The sequence below is a fragment of the Pararge aegeria genome, chromosome 6 (assembly GCF_905163445.1).
Source record: "Pararge aegeria chromosome 6, ilParAegt1.1, whole genome shotgun sequence".
Taxonomy (NCBI): Eukaryota; Metazoa; Arthropoda; class Insecta; order Lepidoptera; family Nymphalidae; genus Pararge; species Pararge aegeria.
This window is the reverse complement of record NC_053185.1, coordinates 10717616-10734702: the sequence shown is the minus strand read 5'-3', so window position 1 is coordinate 10734702 and position 17087 is coordinate 10717616. Positions and strand designations below refer to the sequence as shown.

Here is a 17087-nt window from a genome sequence, read left to right as displayed (position 1 = left end):
ATTTTCTTACAATAAATAAGTAGTTATAACAATAATTCCTAGATAAGAAAGCCAAATTCAAAAGCCACCAAGTAACACTATGTTGCTAAATAGCTATTTTATGATTTTATCATAGAAACTATAAAGAGACTACTACACCGTTAGACTGACATAAATTTTAATAAGGTTGCTACTTTATAAGGCACTTTCATGGTTGCGAGTTGCGAGCGTGCAAAGAAATTTTACATACTTATACAATTTAGACACAGTTGATCAAAACAGCGAGGCGAAAATGCTACATTATCTCCTAAGAAAGTAAAATTATTTATGAAGAAAAACCAAATATCGCTTTCTTACAAAAACAATCAATCTAAAATCTTTTCTGAAAGTGACAAGGCTGGTGTGACATTTTTAAATATAACCATTGATTGTCTGCGAATGGTTGGTCTTCATAATTGTTCTCATTATTTACAAAAATATTATAAAGAGGGAAGAACTTTTTGTTTGTTTGTTTGTACCGAATATTGCTCATCGACAATAAATTCTAATCATAAGATTTATCTTTGGGCTGAAGAAATTTGACCAAATTACTCTTTACCGTCAGCAACTCAAGTGGGTAACTGTTTGTGATAGGCGAAATATGCATATTCTTACTCTAATTTATTCTCTTCTCTATAGTCCTATCTCTCCGCTTTACAATAAAAAGCGTTTTTCCTGCTCTCAGCATCTTGTCAGTCTCCGGTCGGCGAGTGACAACAAGCTTGAGATTCCCTTATCTCGCTCTCAGCGCTATAACGAGTCGTAACACAGTGGAACTCGCTTTCCTGGGAAATACGTCATTTCGAAACCATTCACCTGTTTAAACATCGCTTAAAAAATTATTACTTATCTATGTAATTGAGTATTATGTAAGTTTATAATAGCATAAATATAAATCATAAACATTTATTATAGTATATATAAATTTATATGGATATTTTTGTAGTTAATATGTAAACGTAGTAAGTATGTTCATGTAAGTTTATTTTATTTTTTCGTAACATACTTTATGCACCATCCACTTTCTACTTTTTATCGGCTTCGTACGCTCAGTTTGCCTTTAAAAGATCACTTTTAGTGATAAGGCCGCCTTTGCACCCCCCTAGCTTTAGTGCTATTCCCTAGCAATAGTACTTAGATACTATTACTGTTTTCCTTGTATTTTTCCTATTGTTGCAATAAAGTTTTTTCTATTCTATTCTATTCTAATTAGTTGGCGCGAGCCTCTGCTGCTCATCAGCCCAGAGTATATACCCGGAACGGCCCGACAATTAAACTCCTTCGATAGCAATTAAATTGTGCGTTTTGGATTTAATGTTTGAGCAACTCGGTCTGCTCGGCACTGGTAACACCCGCACCAACCTTTGATTAGGTCACTTTATTGTGTGAACCTGTATCACCTATGATATCAACTATCGGGGCACAAACAAATCAAGTTTTAATTTGCCATTATTTTCACCATCATCAAAACAACCCATTACCGTCCCACTTCAGGGCACGAGTGTACTCCCACAATAGAAAGGGTCTCTGGTCCACCACACTGGCCCAGTCCGGCTTGGCCATTTTTTTATAGATAACAAATTAAAATCCCTTATCTACATTCTCAAAATCCACTTTTTTGCTTATGCATTACGAAGCGTGGACAGCTACATAGTATACTCGTAGGTACAGTACCTGAAGGACACATTTTGTCACTTAACCTTTGCTCCGTTGCATGTAATTACAGTCAACCAATACGGGCCAGTAATCAATTAAACGTTAGAGTAGACTCTGAAGTATTTTTTTTTAATTTTTGATGATACGAGTAGTAGATATCGATAAGACACAAAATACTTTATGAGGACTGAGTAGTAATATGATCAACTTTCGTATAGATATAAAAAGATTAAAAAAAAATAGAAAACCACTTTCGATTAGATTTCGATGCAATTTGTAGGTATTTTAACCAGTTTGAATAATTGTGTTTATTAAAATGTATACACTCGTAGCGCGTTGTTTATATAAGCTTTGCAATTTTTTTTCAAAATGTCTTCGTCAGCAAAGTCATCAGACAGCAAACTGGAATCTGTCTGGATAGATAAATAATAATCCATGCAACCTTCAAAACGGGGAATCTCTTACATAAATTAATAGCGCTCCAGGGAAGTCATAAGAATTATTTTAACTATGTTATCTAAAGTTTCAAGTTTCCTGGTCACAATCTTGTATGCAACACTTATGCAGAACTTATTCATTTTTACTCTTGTGATGTCCTATATTGGCACACTAAAAGCGTTCTATCAAATAATTAAATAGTTCAAACAAACTAAAAAAACACGCTTGGTATAAAAAACTAAACTAATTTCTTTCTTTTAGTTTATTCATAATAGCGATTTTTTTTAGTTTTTCTTGATCTATTATTTTTATTAGAGCAAAATTAATCGGTAACCCATCCAACATTAAAGAGATATTATATATATATTTTTTTTTTATTCAGTGTGCCCGTCTCTCAAAATGCAAGTTCTAATTATTATTTAAAACAGGCCATTAAAAAGTAATAGCTAACGCCCTCTACCATCTAGTAGCTTAATGTTTTCTGTGGAATTTGTTAGGTACGCGAACGCCATAGGTTTTTTACATTTGGGTCTAGATGGCGCTGTAGTAATTAGTAAAAAATCTTATTTTTTATAGTGAAAATTGGAATAATCTTTTCAGATTAGTGTATTGTCATCGGTCCTCGATATGTCTACAAAGTTTGAAAGAAATCTGACCGTTTAAAGTGGGTCAAAATCGCGCCCAAAGAAGTCGGTTACAAACAAACATACAAGTGAAGCTAATATAAAGCGTGTAAAAACACTACTCGAGTTTAAATAATACTCGCTACGTAATAGTTGCAAAAATCATCATCATCAACCCATTATCGGGCCGCTAGGGCACGGGTTTTCTCTCAGAATGAGAAGGATTTAGGCTGTATTAGGCTGTAGTCCATCACGGCGGCCAAGTGCGGATTGGCTGGTAGACTTCATACACCTTTGAGGACGTTGTGGAGTTAACGTTTACTCTCAGGCATGCAGGTTTACTCACGATGTTTTCTTTCACCGTTAATTCAAGTGATATTTTTTTATTGCTTAAGTTACACAAAACTCCGAATAGTTAGAGCTGCGTTCCGGGGATCTCATTGACATACATTTACTTTCACTTAGGTAATAGTGGATGTTTCACCCTAATCGGTTTAGCAGAAGTTAACATGCGTCCAATTACGCATAGGTTTGGCCTTTGTTTAATTACAATATTTTCCTGTACCTACTTGTTTATTTCAACATATTATTTAAAGGTTTATTTAAAATTTAATTAATAGCGTAACAAAATATTTTCATCACAAACTAACTAGTGCTGACTAGTGATTACGTTTATCTGCATGATTATTTTAATTGCCACAAACTAATTTTCAGCGGAAATAGCTACCTTTACCGCAGGCCTTCAAATACCTAACCTTTCGAATCATTCGCTAGAACGAATAAGCTATTGTTCTTTTTTTTCTCTAAATATTTTATTTTGTAGATTTTATCTAAGTTAATAGGCAATTATGAATTGATAAACGACACATGCATAAAATATCGTAGCGCCGGCATGCAATGCACATGTCTGTTTTGCTACAGGGCCAAAGTCATCGAGTTTCCGAGGGAGTGGCAACGCGAGCGGTCGTGTTGCTTGTCTACGTAGTACTTACTGCTTCGTCCGCTCTAATAACCTAGCTACTTCGCATTCGCTCGTGATTGTCAAGTCGGGGCCAAGAGAGTTCACTGGCACTCGAAGTCTCTACCCGACGGGGTCATTGCCGCAAGACCGGTAAGGTACCGTCCGTTCTACACATTTCAAGATGTTACCTACCTAGGTACGATATTATGGGCACGTGATTTTATTCGAGCCCACCAGTTTGTAGTTTACCTGATGTTATGTTTTACCTGTTTTGCTATTTTATTCTTTTACAATTAAAAGGGACTGCAACCGTTACAGTTGCCTACTTGTTTTACTGATTTATATTTAGAGCTTATTGAATCTGTACCAATATTATAAATTTCAAGATATGTATATTAGTATGTTTGTATACAAACACGCAAATCTCAAGAACTAAGTACCTACCAGTCGGATTTGATTATAAAATTCTTGACAATTGCTTATACCTACCGAATCTTAACGCTAAGTAATAATTTTAATAAATATCTATAATAAATAATTAGATATTGTATTTGTATATCGTTAAAAATTACTACGATTAAAGTAGGTAATTCACCAATTTCACAAACGCTAAAGCTTAGCCTACCTAGGTAGGTAGCTACCTATATGGTTTTCTCTTTCTACCTATCAAAGTAGTTGTAAATGTTTAACTACAAATTATTCTGCAAGACTTCATAGTCTTTCATAGGTCCCAAAATACCTTTCTAAAGTCCCTTTTATTATTTACCTACCTCGTTATATTTTATATTTTCAGGTTTCAGTTAGTAGACAACTATTTATATACCTAATTGAAATTAAAAAGGTTATGTCTGTATTTGTATTGTGTGAAACTGTTCATTTGATAAAAACCTTTTTTAAAAACGAAACCAAACTTAGGCCTACAGATTTAAGATTCATCCAGTAAAATTTTGTAGTTAGGTAGGTACCTACCTGCAAGAAGTATTTAAAGCGCTTTTTACTATTAAAAGTCCCTGATCGTTCACGGAAACCTGGTTAGCCGATATTTGACAATGACCCACAATCTTGAAATTTGGCACGACGGGAGGTCTTTTGGCACACGTGAAGCGATATATCAGAAATAAATTTGAAATCCCGCGAAGCATTACGAGTCAGTTATTTAAGGAAAAAAATTGATAAATTGTTATAGACGAGAAGTACCTACCTTCTGATCTGAATCACCTAGGCTAGGTATTGTTTTTATTAACTAAGATTGGATTTTTTTTTCTTTTGCCATTTTTTCAATCTTTGCTAACGAGCATGCTTCTAACATACATACCTAAATTAGTTTTGATCTTGACTTTTATTATACTACCGTGTAGATAACAATATATTTTGTTGGGTTGCAAGATGGTGTCTAAAATATGAATTCTCAAATTGCGTTTTTTTTTTATAGTTAAACAATATTTGTCCATAATTTAAAGAAAAAGTGGGAAGAATACCTACCTACCATCCAGAGTTCAAGTAGAATACCTATAAGAATAAGCTATATACTTAGTATCAAAGAGGATACAAACAATGAGTTAGACTTAGTTGCAGTGGAGATCTGGTTAGGGATCGACACAGATGCTTGAGTAGTTGGGTAAAGTATCACTCAGATGCTTGAGTAGTAGTCAAGCTAGGTACTAGCACCATGATGTATCGTACCTACCCAGCTCAGATGCCAACAATAAAGCTTGTAAATAGGTATATATAGCTTTACGATTTATATATTATGTTAAAAAATTTACTTCGTGAGTTCTAAATTTTATTTCACGTTTTACCTATTTAAGGAAATAATATTCATAGTGTTTGGGGACACAGTCCTCCAAAAAGGCTTGACCGATTCTTATGATTTTTTTTTCAAATTCTGTTTGAGAATCGGTCATAATCTAGTTGTCGATTCCTTAATTATCCACTCCTAAATATTTTTTTTTATTTTCTCGACAAATTTTTTATTTAAAAATATAAACGACCTATTGTCGGCAGCGAACGAAAAAACAGTCGTCGAAAATTATAGCCTAGGCATCCAGGTAATAAGTATAGTGAGAATTCGCTCACAAATTAGAAACTTAATTTTAGTTAGTTTCTGGCGAAAAATCACGTGAAACGATTAAATATGTGTCAAAATATTTAATTTTAACTAAGGACATAGATACCTACATATTAAATATTATTTTTAATATTCTCAACCACCCAATTGAATAAATTGAATTTTTACGCCTATTGACCGCTGCCATAAGGGGTAATTACGGCGGCGGTATTTTTAAACAGAGGTTGAAAATAATAATAAAATCATAATCTGATTTCATGTTTTGTATTGTTTCAGAAAAGTGCTGAACGATAACGATGTATATATCATGGGGCAGATTAATTCTTCTACAAATTTTTATGATCTATGACAGCCGGTCGGTTCTAGCGCAATCTTACGATGTCCCAGATTCTCAGCCTGTTGTAGTTCAACTTACGGAAACCACAAACCAAGGAAGTCAACTTTCAGAAAAAGATCCGGAGGTAATTTTGCAAGTAAGTCGAAACATAATCACAGTTGTTAACCTGCTGTGATTCTAAGAGGAAAGCGTAGCTTATCGAAACAAGTACGAGTTCACACATCTCGATTCTCGACAACGTTGTAGGTTTTCGTGAGTTGCGTTAAAGAAAATATATTAAAATTATAGCAATTAATAATTGTCGCTAATGCTCCGTCTCCGATCGATCGATCGATCGATCCGATACTCGAAAATTCTTACCTGTCTTATGATGATGAAAATAAATCTTTTCGTTACTTTTTAGTGTAAAGTTTATTTTAAATTGTTAAGAAAATAATAAAAATATTTTGCTCGTATTTTTTTTCATATATGTATTTAAAACATACATTCCACTAAAAGTACCTACCTAATGAAAAGATTATTTATATTTTAAGACAAGTTAGAAATTAATATTTTCTACAACATTTTTTAAGTCAGTGCCAAGTAAAATGTAGAAAGTTAATATGTATAGATCATATACCTATAAGGTATATATATAGCTATATATGTATACCGATATGTATGCGTAACTATACACCGGTAGTAGGTACGTTGTGGGTGCCAATCTCTAGTTCCTTGCAAATAAGAGGTCTGAGTCGATTAGGTTAATTTAGAAGACCCTTCCAAGTCACATTGTATTAGGTCTGAGTGTGTCATCTCTCTCCTATGAAAGGGGAGACAATGAAACACTTAAGTTTGACGTCTACCCTGGCGCAGTGGGAGGTCTCGTGTTCGATACCTGGCAGTGGAAATTCGAAAATTTATAATTCATACGTTTTCTCTGGTCTGGTTAGGTTAGTTACCTACCACTTTAGCGACAAAGACGTGCGCCAAGCGATAAAGCGTTCCAATTACTAACTATGTCGCTTAGCAATCGATAATACAACTACCGTATCCTTGATAGGTTAGCGGTAGCCCTATACCATCTAAGACTGCATCATAATTTACTAAACCACGGTATCTAAACTGCTACGTCTAGAAGTTGACTCTGTTTTAATCAGTAATTTAAAAAGAGTTCGCCGAAACTAAATAATCGTTTACATGCACAGGGTTAGTGATGCCACTAATCTGCATCAGTGCGCCACATGGCCACGGTGACGTCAGAGATATTTTCCGTCTGTTAGAACAAACATGTCGAAATAAATTGTATAATCAATAGCATATGTAATCCTCAAAGAGTAACTAGAATGGTTCAGCCATATATTGGAAAAAAACTGTGACTATTCAATAAAGAAAGTACCCAATAAATACCAAATTACGAGGAAAATGCTCCAAGCCACATGGTTGACCTATTTGTTGACAAATAACCGAAACTCACACATCATGACAACACAAATACCTACTCGTATGCATAAAAATGCCCGACACCATTTGTGATGTAAAAGGACAGGGAGAATAAGATATATCAATAACTAAGACATATAAATAAGATACTGCATGACAACACAAGAGCCGTGTGGTGACGGCAAATCAGTATACATTTTTCACCACCCCTACTATTCCCTCAGCACGGTTAGCATGAGCAGGAGGCAATTTTCTCCCCGAGGAAAGGATAAAAATGTATCTTCTCCTACAGCTTTATCAACTCTCGGAGCACCGGCGCACAAGTGGAATTAATATTCACATTATATATGTGTTATAATAAACGGGAGAGAACTTCGCCTATTCCCTGTTCCCGTGCTTTAGCCGGTGGACACGTTAATTATATAAATAAATAAATATACTACGACTCTACACACACCGCCATCTTGCCCCAAAGTAAGCGTAGCTTGTGTTATGGGTACTGTGACTAATGAACTGAAAAATAATTTTATAAATAGTTTACATAAATACTTATAAAATACAGATAAACACCCAGACACTGAAAAACATTCATGTTAATCACACAAACATTTGCCAGTTGTGGGAATCGAACCTTGAATCGGCTTGGACACAGAAAGCAGGGTCCCGGCCGTCACATTATATCCCTTGCCAGTGGATATAATCGGGGGATATACTTTTTGTCTCCTGCCCGTGCACGTGTCGTACGAGGCGACTAAGGAAATATAACGGCGAACTAACCATCTCCTGTGATCCAGCGTGTTGGTCCAACGGGGTTTACATATGTAAACCCCGTTGGGAGAAGCCTTTAGTCCAGCAGTGAACTATTATAGGCTATTGATGTTCAATACATAAAAAGTTATATGAATAGCATACGCTTACCCCATCTAGGTAGTTGGATATTGTTTGCGTATACTTGAGTCTTTTCACAGACCTTTCTTTGGATAATATCATTGTGTCCGAGATTTCTAAAACATGTACACATCAGTGTAAGTGTTTTAAAAACTCCAAGACAAACCTGCCCCCCAAACTTGTTCTAACACTAGAAGCTGTGTTAAAAGCAAGCTTTAAAGAATGTTCTGTTCATTCTTTACAAAAATAAACTGGTCTTGAGTCAACCGTTATTGTTATTCAAGCGAAAGACTATTGTTGTTTGTATTTCAATCATCGCGTGAGATACTGATGTCTGACTTAAAATATGTAACGTAATATAATACTGAAAAAATTAGAAAAAGAGAAGATCTAAAAATATAACAATTTGATTAATTTAATTTTTTATTAAGCCTCTTTCGGCGGTATGATTGTGTTCGCTTAATTCGTCAAGTATTATTTTCATTACTCAAAGTGACACAATTGGTTAAAATTTTTTGTTTTATATTATGAAAAACAACGCCATCTGGTGGAATTAAGGCAACACATGCTGTGTTAGATTTGCTTTTCCGTGTAATCAGAATAGGCCTCATCAACGGGTGGACGGGTACACTAAGTAACAAAGTTAAATAAATTCAATTTTTCAAGTTCTAGTCATTTCTAGTCATTTTATCTAAGAAAGTCCCAGTCAGTAATGTCCCCGGTCCCGTACCTTGTACCCATTATAACTAAGTAGGTACTCACTTTACTTGCGAAGATAGACACCTGTCACCATTATTAAAAGCTATCCTGTACTGGTATAAGTGATGAGACTACAAATTTCCCACACCGTGTACCCATTATACTTAGGCATCTTTTGGATATTATGTTGTTAGCGTAGATACAGCCAATAGTACATACATCACAATTCAAAGCTATTTTTATTCCACTACAGGTTAGCCCTTGACTGCAATCTCATCTGGTGGTAAGTGATGATGCAGTCTAAGATGGCAGCGGGCTAACCTGATAGGGAGTATGATAATCATAACCCAAATTGGTTTCTACGCGACATCGCACCCGAACACTAAGTTAAAGTCAAAAATATCTTTATTCAAGTAGGCCCATAGGTGGCACATGCGATGCGTACATTTGTTATCACCATCTCACATCACATTGTCATTTAAAATTATTAGAAGAGCAACCTGGTTAGCCTGCTACCCTGCCTGCCCTGGTACAAGCGATGCTACTACAAATGTTTTGTACCTTTTACCCTTTATACGAGTACTTAGGCAGCTTTTGGATAAGATACAAACATCTCACTATAATTCAAAGCTGCCAATTATGAATTATAAAGAAATAGAATTTGTCAAAAATGTTACATGTTTTATTAACATGACTTTCCATCAGTACTGGATTACTTGTACATTTTTTGACGTTCAGGTTCAGAGTTTAATACAGAAAAATTCTTAGCCTACCACCTATTTCATTTTACTTTTTGGTTTTCATTCGCTTCATACTCTATTCTCGTTTCATTGCAGAACCACCGAAACATTAGCATAGTGGGTAACGACTTTGTGCTAGATGGGAAGCCTATTCGGATTATGTCAGGTTCCCTACATTATTTTAGATTACCCTCAGAATATTGGAGGGACCGTTTGCGGAAATTGAGAGCAGCTGGACTAAATGCTGTATCTACGTGAGTACCTTTTTATGTAATGAATAGACTTTAAAAAAATGTGATATTTTTAATCGACTGTGATAGTATTGCACTGATTGTGAGAGAACTGCTCTTGCCGTTGAAGAGTTGCGGCCTCTATCTCCAAAAATCTTGATCAGCTTATTCATTCCATTTAGATAGTTAATCTAGACAGGAAATTTAGTAACTTTAGTAGTAGTAGAGCTTTTTGTGACAGAGCTCGTCCGGGGTACTACCACCAGGAAAAATACATCCGCTAAGCAACTTTTTTTCAATACTGTGTTCTGGTCTGAAGGGCGTGAGGCCGGTGTAAGTACAGGTACATTAAGCTTAACACCTACGGCTTAGGTTGTTGGACACCGGACGGCACGTTTCACATGTTCCTTGCATGCCCTGCGAAGTGTTTCTCTGTTTTTAGGCGATCGTTTTCTACTTACCGTCAGGTGGGCCATCTGCTTGGCCCTTCAATTATTACTATAAAAAGAAAAATGAAAAAAAAAATCTAATAAATAATCATCGGCATCCAGATCTTGACGATTAATCAAATTGGTGTAGGTAGATACATGTTTTATCATCTTCCACAGCCTATTAAACTCCCACTGCTGGGAACAAGGCTCGTCTGTCATATTATGAGAAACGGATTTAGAGAATAGACCTACATACATAAATATTTTGTGAATTGAATCACACTTTCCTTATGCAAGTGGAAGCTTGAAACTACAAGTGAGTGAATGAATAAATAGGTTGATACCGCTGACTTAGTTATTAATAATCATGTTAAAAGTAGGTGCAAAATATATTTCCACTAGCTGTCGCCCGCGTTCGTCGTCCGCGTTTAGTAAATTTTTTTACAAATCCCGTGGGAGCCGTTTGTTCTCCTGGCATAAAAAGTACTCTCCGTTCTTCCAACTAACCCTATGCCAAAAATCGAGTTTGCTCGCTTATTAGGGCGTGAGGGAAGGACAAACAAACAAACACACTGTCGCATATTTTATAACATTAGTAAACATAATATATATAATAGAGTTTCAACCTAGATACCCATTGAATTTCAAAAACAGCAAGCAGTTTTACTTTCGAAATTCTGAACATGGAATTCGATAAAATAAAGGTTGAATTTTTTTCTATGCCAATATTATCTAATGCTATTTATTTTAGATACGTAGAATGGAGCAGTCACGAACCCGAAGAGGGGTGGTATCAATTTGAAGGAGATAATGACATTGCTAGTTTCATAAAGATAGCTGCTGAAGAAGATTTACATGTCCTTCTGCGTCCAGGACCATATATTTGTGCGGAAAGAGATTTGGTAAATTTATATTATTCATTACTTCATCGCGATAAAATTAAGGAGTAATTAAACACTATATTATATTACTAGCTGTTGCCCGCAACTTCGTCTGCGTTTCATTTTGTATTCTGATGTGGCATTAAATTTAGTTATACTTAGTTCTAAAAAAAATTGAAGTATTCAGTATCGCTAGCCTTAAATGAGTGGTTTGCTGCTGTCCGCTGAGGAGTTCTGTCCTCTATCTCCAACCACAGTTTGGGCAAAATTAAACACATATTATAACCTCTATAGTACAAAAATAATTATTTAAATTGGTTATAATTTGCCGGAGCTATGGTGTAAAATCTTCAAACACTTTCATCCCGTCTCCCAAGGGAACCGAGCTATGTCGGGATAAAAAGGATCCTATATTACGTCTAACACTTCCAATAATATGTGTACAAAGTTTCATGAGGATCAGTTGAGTAGTTTTTGCGTGAAAGCGTAAAAAACAAACTTACATTGACATTTATAATATTACTAGATTACTAGACAACAAAGATATGCCCTGCGGCTTCGCCCGCGTAAAATTCGCACGGGACGCAGCGCACTGCTACATACCGCCAAAAATACGTGTACAAAGTTTCATGATGATCGGTTGAGTAGTTTTCGCGCGAAAGCGTAACAAACAAACTTACATTCACATTTATAATATTAGGATAAGTTAAAGTTATAAGTTAAGTAGGGATTATAGTAGATAAAACTGTGAGAGAGGATAAACATTAAGCTCTGCTGAGCTATAATTTTTTATAACAATTTAATGAAAGTAGTTTTGATCACCACCTTTCAAATTAAGTAAATTTTCTCGAAATGATAAATGAGCCAGTTGAGACCTATCAATATTAGCACAATATGCCTAATGTTAACACCGATTATTTATTTAATTACAGGGAGGTTTACCATATTGGCTTCTGAGCAAATATCCTAATATACAATTGCGATCAACAGATAAAAGTAAGTAGTTGTAGTAGTATAATACATTCAAAAGGTACACTTTTAATTTTTTTACACTACTAGATTGCATTATTACTGCTCACAAGCGATGCGCAAACATAAGTCTGTCATTAAATACAGTGAAATATAGGTTGACCGAGATTATTATGAACCAATCTTTCGCCGGTATATACTCGGTTACATCTCAAGGTACGTACCTATCTCAAGATAGCTTGCGAAGGGCGTGAATCTTATAATCTTTGCTGCCAAACGACACTTTTGTATTTTTATTGTACCCAAAAGTGACGTTTGACATCAAAGATCGCGAGATTTACACCTGTAGCGAGCCCGTTGTGAGATTCGCAATCACCCTGCCGGTTTCCGTGATAAAATTAGAACTGCAATGATTCCAAAGATAATCAAAAATTAAAATTTCCACAAGATTTTGGAAGTACGTCAAGTAAACCAAATATTATTATTGATGTGTTTTTCAATTTTGTAAACTACGTTGGTAATTATGATTCGATTTTGTTAAATTAAACAAAAGTAAACCTGATTCGTTTTCGATTGTTAATAATAAAATAAAATAAGATTTTATCTAACCTTACTGCTTTGTTTGCAGATTTTATCGAAGAAACAAAAAAATGGATGGCAAAGCTTTTTGAACAAGTGGATCCTTTATTGTATGGGAACGGTGGGCCCATTATTTTAGTCCAGGTATATTATATTCCAGGTAGTATTTCAGACACCTTCAGATGCTTCCACACTAACGCAAAACAGCTTTAATCAAAAAAGCGCCTCATAAAGGTTGAATGAATAGTCATGCAAGTTTTTATTTTTTTTACTTTGTTGTGAGATGGCGGTGATAACTGGACTCATAAACTTGAAAGCTCTAAGTTCTAATCGCAATAAATCTTCATAAAGTACGTAAATTAGCAGCATCTCATAGTTTGGCTTAGAGCAAACAAAATAATCTGATCTGTGCGTAAAACTAAGCAAGAGAAAAGGTTTTTAAACAATAATTCATATACAAACTTTTATTTTGAATAAATTTGACTCAACATGGCGTAAAATTATAAAATCACATGTATATAAATTCAAATTCAAATTCAAATTCAAATTCAAATTCATTTATTTCAAGTAGGCCTACTTTATAAGCACTTTTGAAACGTCAAGTATGCATGTTTGTGTGACTCTACCACCGGTTCGGAAAGCAGATTCTACCGAGAAGAGCCGGCAAGAAACTCAGTAGTTGCTCTTTTCCAACATCAACATTTACAATCATTTTGCTATCTTGCGGGAGATGAGAGCGAGGCTGGCTGCTTCCATTCTACCTTGTCATTGAGGAATTCATCAAATGTATAGTAACCTCGCTGTACTAGATGCGTTTTTACACATTTTTTAAATGTATGCATTGGTAGGTCAAGAATTTCCTTAGGAATCATGTTGTAAAAGCGTATACTCAACCCCACAAAGGAGTTCTGCCTACATGAATACCTACCTACCTTTTAATTGCAACTAATATTTCACACTTGTTTGACTTACAAATAAATCAGTGCCATCTCTTACAATATTCATGAACTACAATGGAGCACGAACGAATTGCGTTGTAGTTTATTTCAGTAAGAAAATACGGCATTACGTTGTTAAACGGTTAAACGAAAATACCTACTGACAGGTTGTGAGTCGCATGTTTCATTCAGTTGAATTGTACTGATTCTCTCCGTTGGGAGGCTTTGGCCGTGGCTACATACCACCCTGCCGAGAAAGATGTGCCACTAAGCAATTATGCGTGCGACGTCACTTAGAAAACGATTAGGGGTGTGGGTTTAATATAACTGCCATACCTAACAGGCTAGCCCGTTAGCATCTTGGATTGCATCATAACTTACCACCAGGTGGGTCACGGGCTATCTTGTAAGGAATTAGAAAAGAAATAAAACACTTTAGCAAGACAAAATTAGCTCATGCTCCCGCCTGTTGATCTTTTAATATAAAAAATCCATGATTGGAATGTGATCTTTGTGTTAGATGACATCAAAGAAAACTTTTTGAAATGTTTGTGGACGAGTGGGCACCACATTGCCCACCCATCATAAAATACGTGATGAATGAGATTCACGTATTTTATGGTTACATAAGTTGATAAAACAAGTATAGATTTTCAGGTAGAAAATGAATATGGAAGTTACGGTGCATCTAAAGCTTACATGGAGGAAATTCGCGATATTATCCAATGCCACGTGCTGTCGAACGCTTTGCTGTACACTACTGATGGCCCGTACAGGTCATACTTCTATGACGGATCAGTTTCTGGAGCTCTTACTACTATCGACTTTGGACCTTGTGTGTATATTTTATTATTATTTTTGTTTCTTAAATAAATTCTTATCTGCTTAGTTGGTCTAGTAATTTGTAGTAGTGGAGCTTTTTGTGGCAGAGCTCGTCTGGGGTAGTATTACCACCATAATAAGTTCTGCTGCCTTGTTGCATTGTTTTAATGTTGTGTTCCAGTTAAAAGGGCGTGGTTGCCGGTGTAATTACACGAACATGAGGCTTAACACCTACTTCTGAGGTTGATTGACACAGGGGCGCACGTTGCAGGACGGTGTTCCTGCTTACATGTCCTGCGGAGTGTTGCTCTGTTGATAGGCTAGGGCTTTCCACTTAACATAGAATCTGCTTGATCCTTATAAAATAAAAATTTAAAAAAAAAATCAACATCAACAGTACCTATTTTTAATCCAAAAAAAAGACTTTTATTTTTATAAGTGCGATGGCAGATCTCGATTCAGTTCACACACTTGGCTTCCTTTCATTTCAGTTATATATTTATATTGTTGTGTGTTCAATTGAGATCTTAATTAGGCAAATGATGGCGTTTCCAACCATTTTAACCGTTTAAGCAGTTTCTCTGTGTTTCGAAGTATTAAGTATATAAGTTAAATCATCATCCTCATCATCACCATTATCAACCCATTACTGGTACACTACAATGCACGGGCCTCCTCGTAAAATGAGAAGGGTTTAGGCCAAGTGCGGATTGGTAGATTTCAAATGCCTTTGAGAACATTATGGACAATTCGCAGACTTGCAGGTTTTTCCCGCGATGTTTTTCTTCATCTTTAAATAAAGTTATATTTATTTGCATAAATTAAAAACGCACATAACTCTGAAAAGGTAGAGGTGGATTTCAGGGATCAGATTTGGTCCCTCCAAAAGGGAGCCACAGCTCTTAGCACTACGCTATAACCACTTATATATAATTTAAATAACTGTCTATGATTTCTTACAGCTAACAATGCAACACATATGTTTAAAGAACTTCGTGCATTTATGCCAGTTGGGCCACTAATGAATTCTGAGTACTATCCGGGATGGCTGACACATTGGAGTGAAAATATACAACAAGTATCAACAGAACGGGTTGTGTTCACGCTCCGTGATATGGTGGAGAACAATATTAATTTTAATTTCTACATGTTTTTTGGAGGCAGTAATTTCGAATTTACTGCTGGTACGTAAGCAAAATGAAACGGCTTTAAATTTTAATGTACCCTCAGACGTAATATTAATTGCTATTTCAAAATTTGGAATAAGTACGATATTTTAAGGCCAGTTTAATTTTCAGGTGCAAATTATGGATCTTTCTATCAGCCAGATATAACCTCATATGATTACGACGCTCCTTTATCTGAAGCTGGTGATCCTACATCAAAATATAATGCCATTCGTGATACACTGGCTCAAGTAAGTATAACTTATACTTGTACTCGTCATAAATTTTTCGAAAACGGATCTTTGATACTTACTATAAACTTTTACAGTATGACTTAGTTCCAACAAATATACCAGCTCCAAAACCATCAAGGAAGGGGGCATACGGACAAATTTCTGCTATTCCAAAAATCAATCTTCTATCTGAAGAAGGCCGTTTAGCTTTGGGACTTAAATACAAAGATGTCATTGGCGCAAAATTGCCGACCTTTGAGGCATTGAAACAACGTGGAGGACTTGTACTGTATGAAACCACACTTAATGAAACAGATGGTATCTTAGAAATTAAAATGCCTCGTGACTGGATTTTTGTTTTTGTTGACAACGTAAGTAAGCAAGTAACAAATTAAAATAAAAAAATAAGTACATTTGTCTACTTAACTTAAATTAACATATTTGTAATTTATTTATAGAAACTACAAGGTTTTATCAACAGAATGCAGAAATTGTACTCACTAAGCATCAAATTTAAACCAGGATCTATTCTATCACTGTTGGTGGAGAACCAGGGCCGAATTAATTTTGGAAAGAGGCTTCATGATTTTAAAGTAAGTATAGAGTAGCTTCATATAGAAGAAAATCTAACTTTGTTTCAAATTCAATGGATAAATTAATAAATTTATTTTGTTTTAGGGAATTTTAAGCAACGTTTCTCTAAATAACAGAACCTTGGCGGGAACGTGGTCAATAACAGGTTATCCTTTAGACATTAAAAAGAAAGACTTCTCAACACTTGAAGCTGATTTGTCTATTCATGAAAACATAAATCAGGAAGTTCCTACTTTGTATGAGGCACAACTAGTATTGCCGGATGGCGAAAATCCTCTAGATACATTTATTGATCCAACAGGATGGGGAAAGGTAAATATTGATATAATAAGTATTATAGACCATAATTTTGGCTTGAGGTGTTGTTCCCATCTCGATTACTGGATATCAACTA

General features: G+C 35.3%; 1 protein-coding gene across 1 annotated transcript in view; it reads left to right on the top strand.

Annotated features, from left to right (window-relative positions):
• The first annotated feature begins 3664 nt into the window (after positions 1 to 3664).
• LOC120624293 (CAD protein) overlaps positions 3665 to 17087 on the top strand; it is a 30266-nt gene continuing 16843 nt past the window's right edge. Inside the window, exons 1-12 of the mRNA XM_039890753.1 lie at positions 3665 to 3846; positions 6041 to 6237; positions 9947 to 10104; positions 11263 to 11413; positions 12325 to 12388; positions 12990 to 13084; positions 14536 to 14713; positions 15663 to 15884; positions 15999 to 16117; positions 16195 to 16470; positions 16558 to 16692; positions 16778 to 17005. Of these exons, the coding sequence (XP_039746687.1) occupies positions 6061 to 6237; positions 9947 to 10104; positions 11263 to 11413; positions 12325 to 12388; positions 12990 to 13084; positions 14536 to 14713; positions 15663 to 15884; positions 15999 to 16117; positions 16195 to 16470; positions 16558 to 16692; positions 16778 to 17005 (1803 nt within the window). The 5' untranslated portion in view covers positions 3665 to 3846; positions 6041 to 6060. The remainder of the gene's footprint in view (positions 3847 to 6040; positions 6238 to 9946; positions 10105 to 11262; positions 11414 to 12324; positions 12389 to 12989; positions 13085 to 14535; positions 14714 to 15662; positions 15885 to 15998; positions 16118 to 16194; positions 16471 to 16557; positions 16693 to 16777; positions 17006 to 17087) is intronic.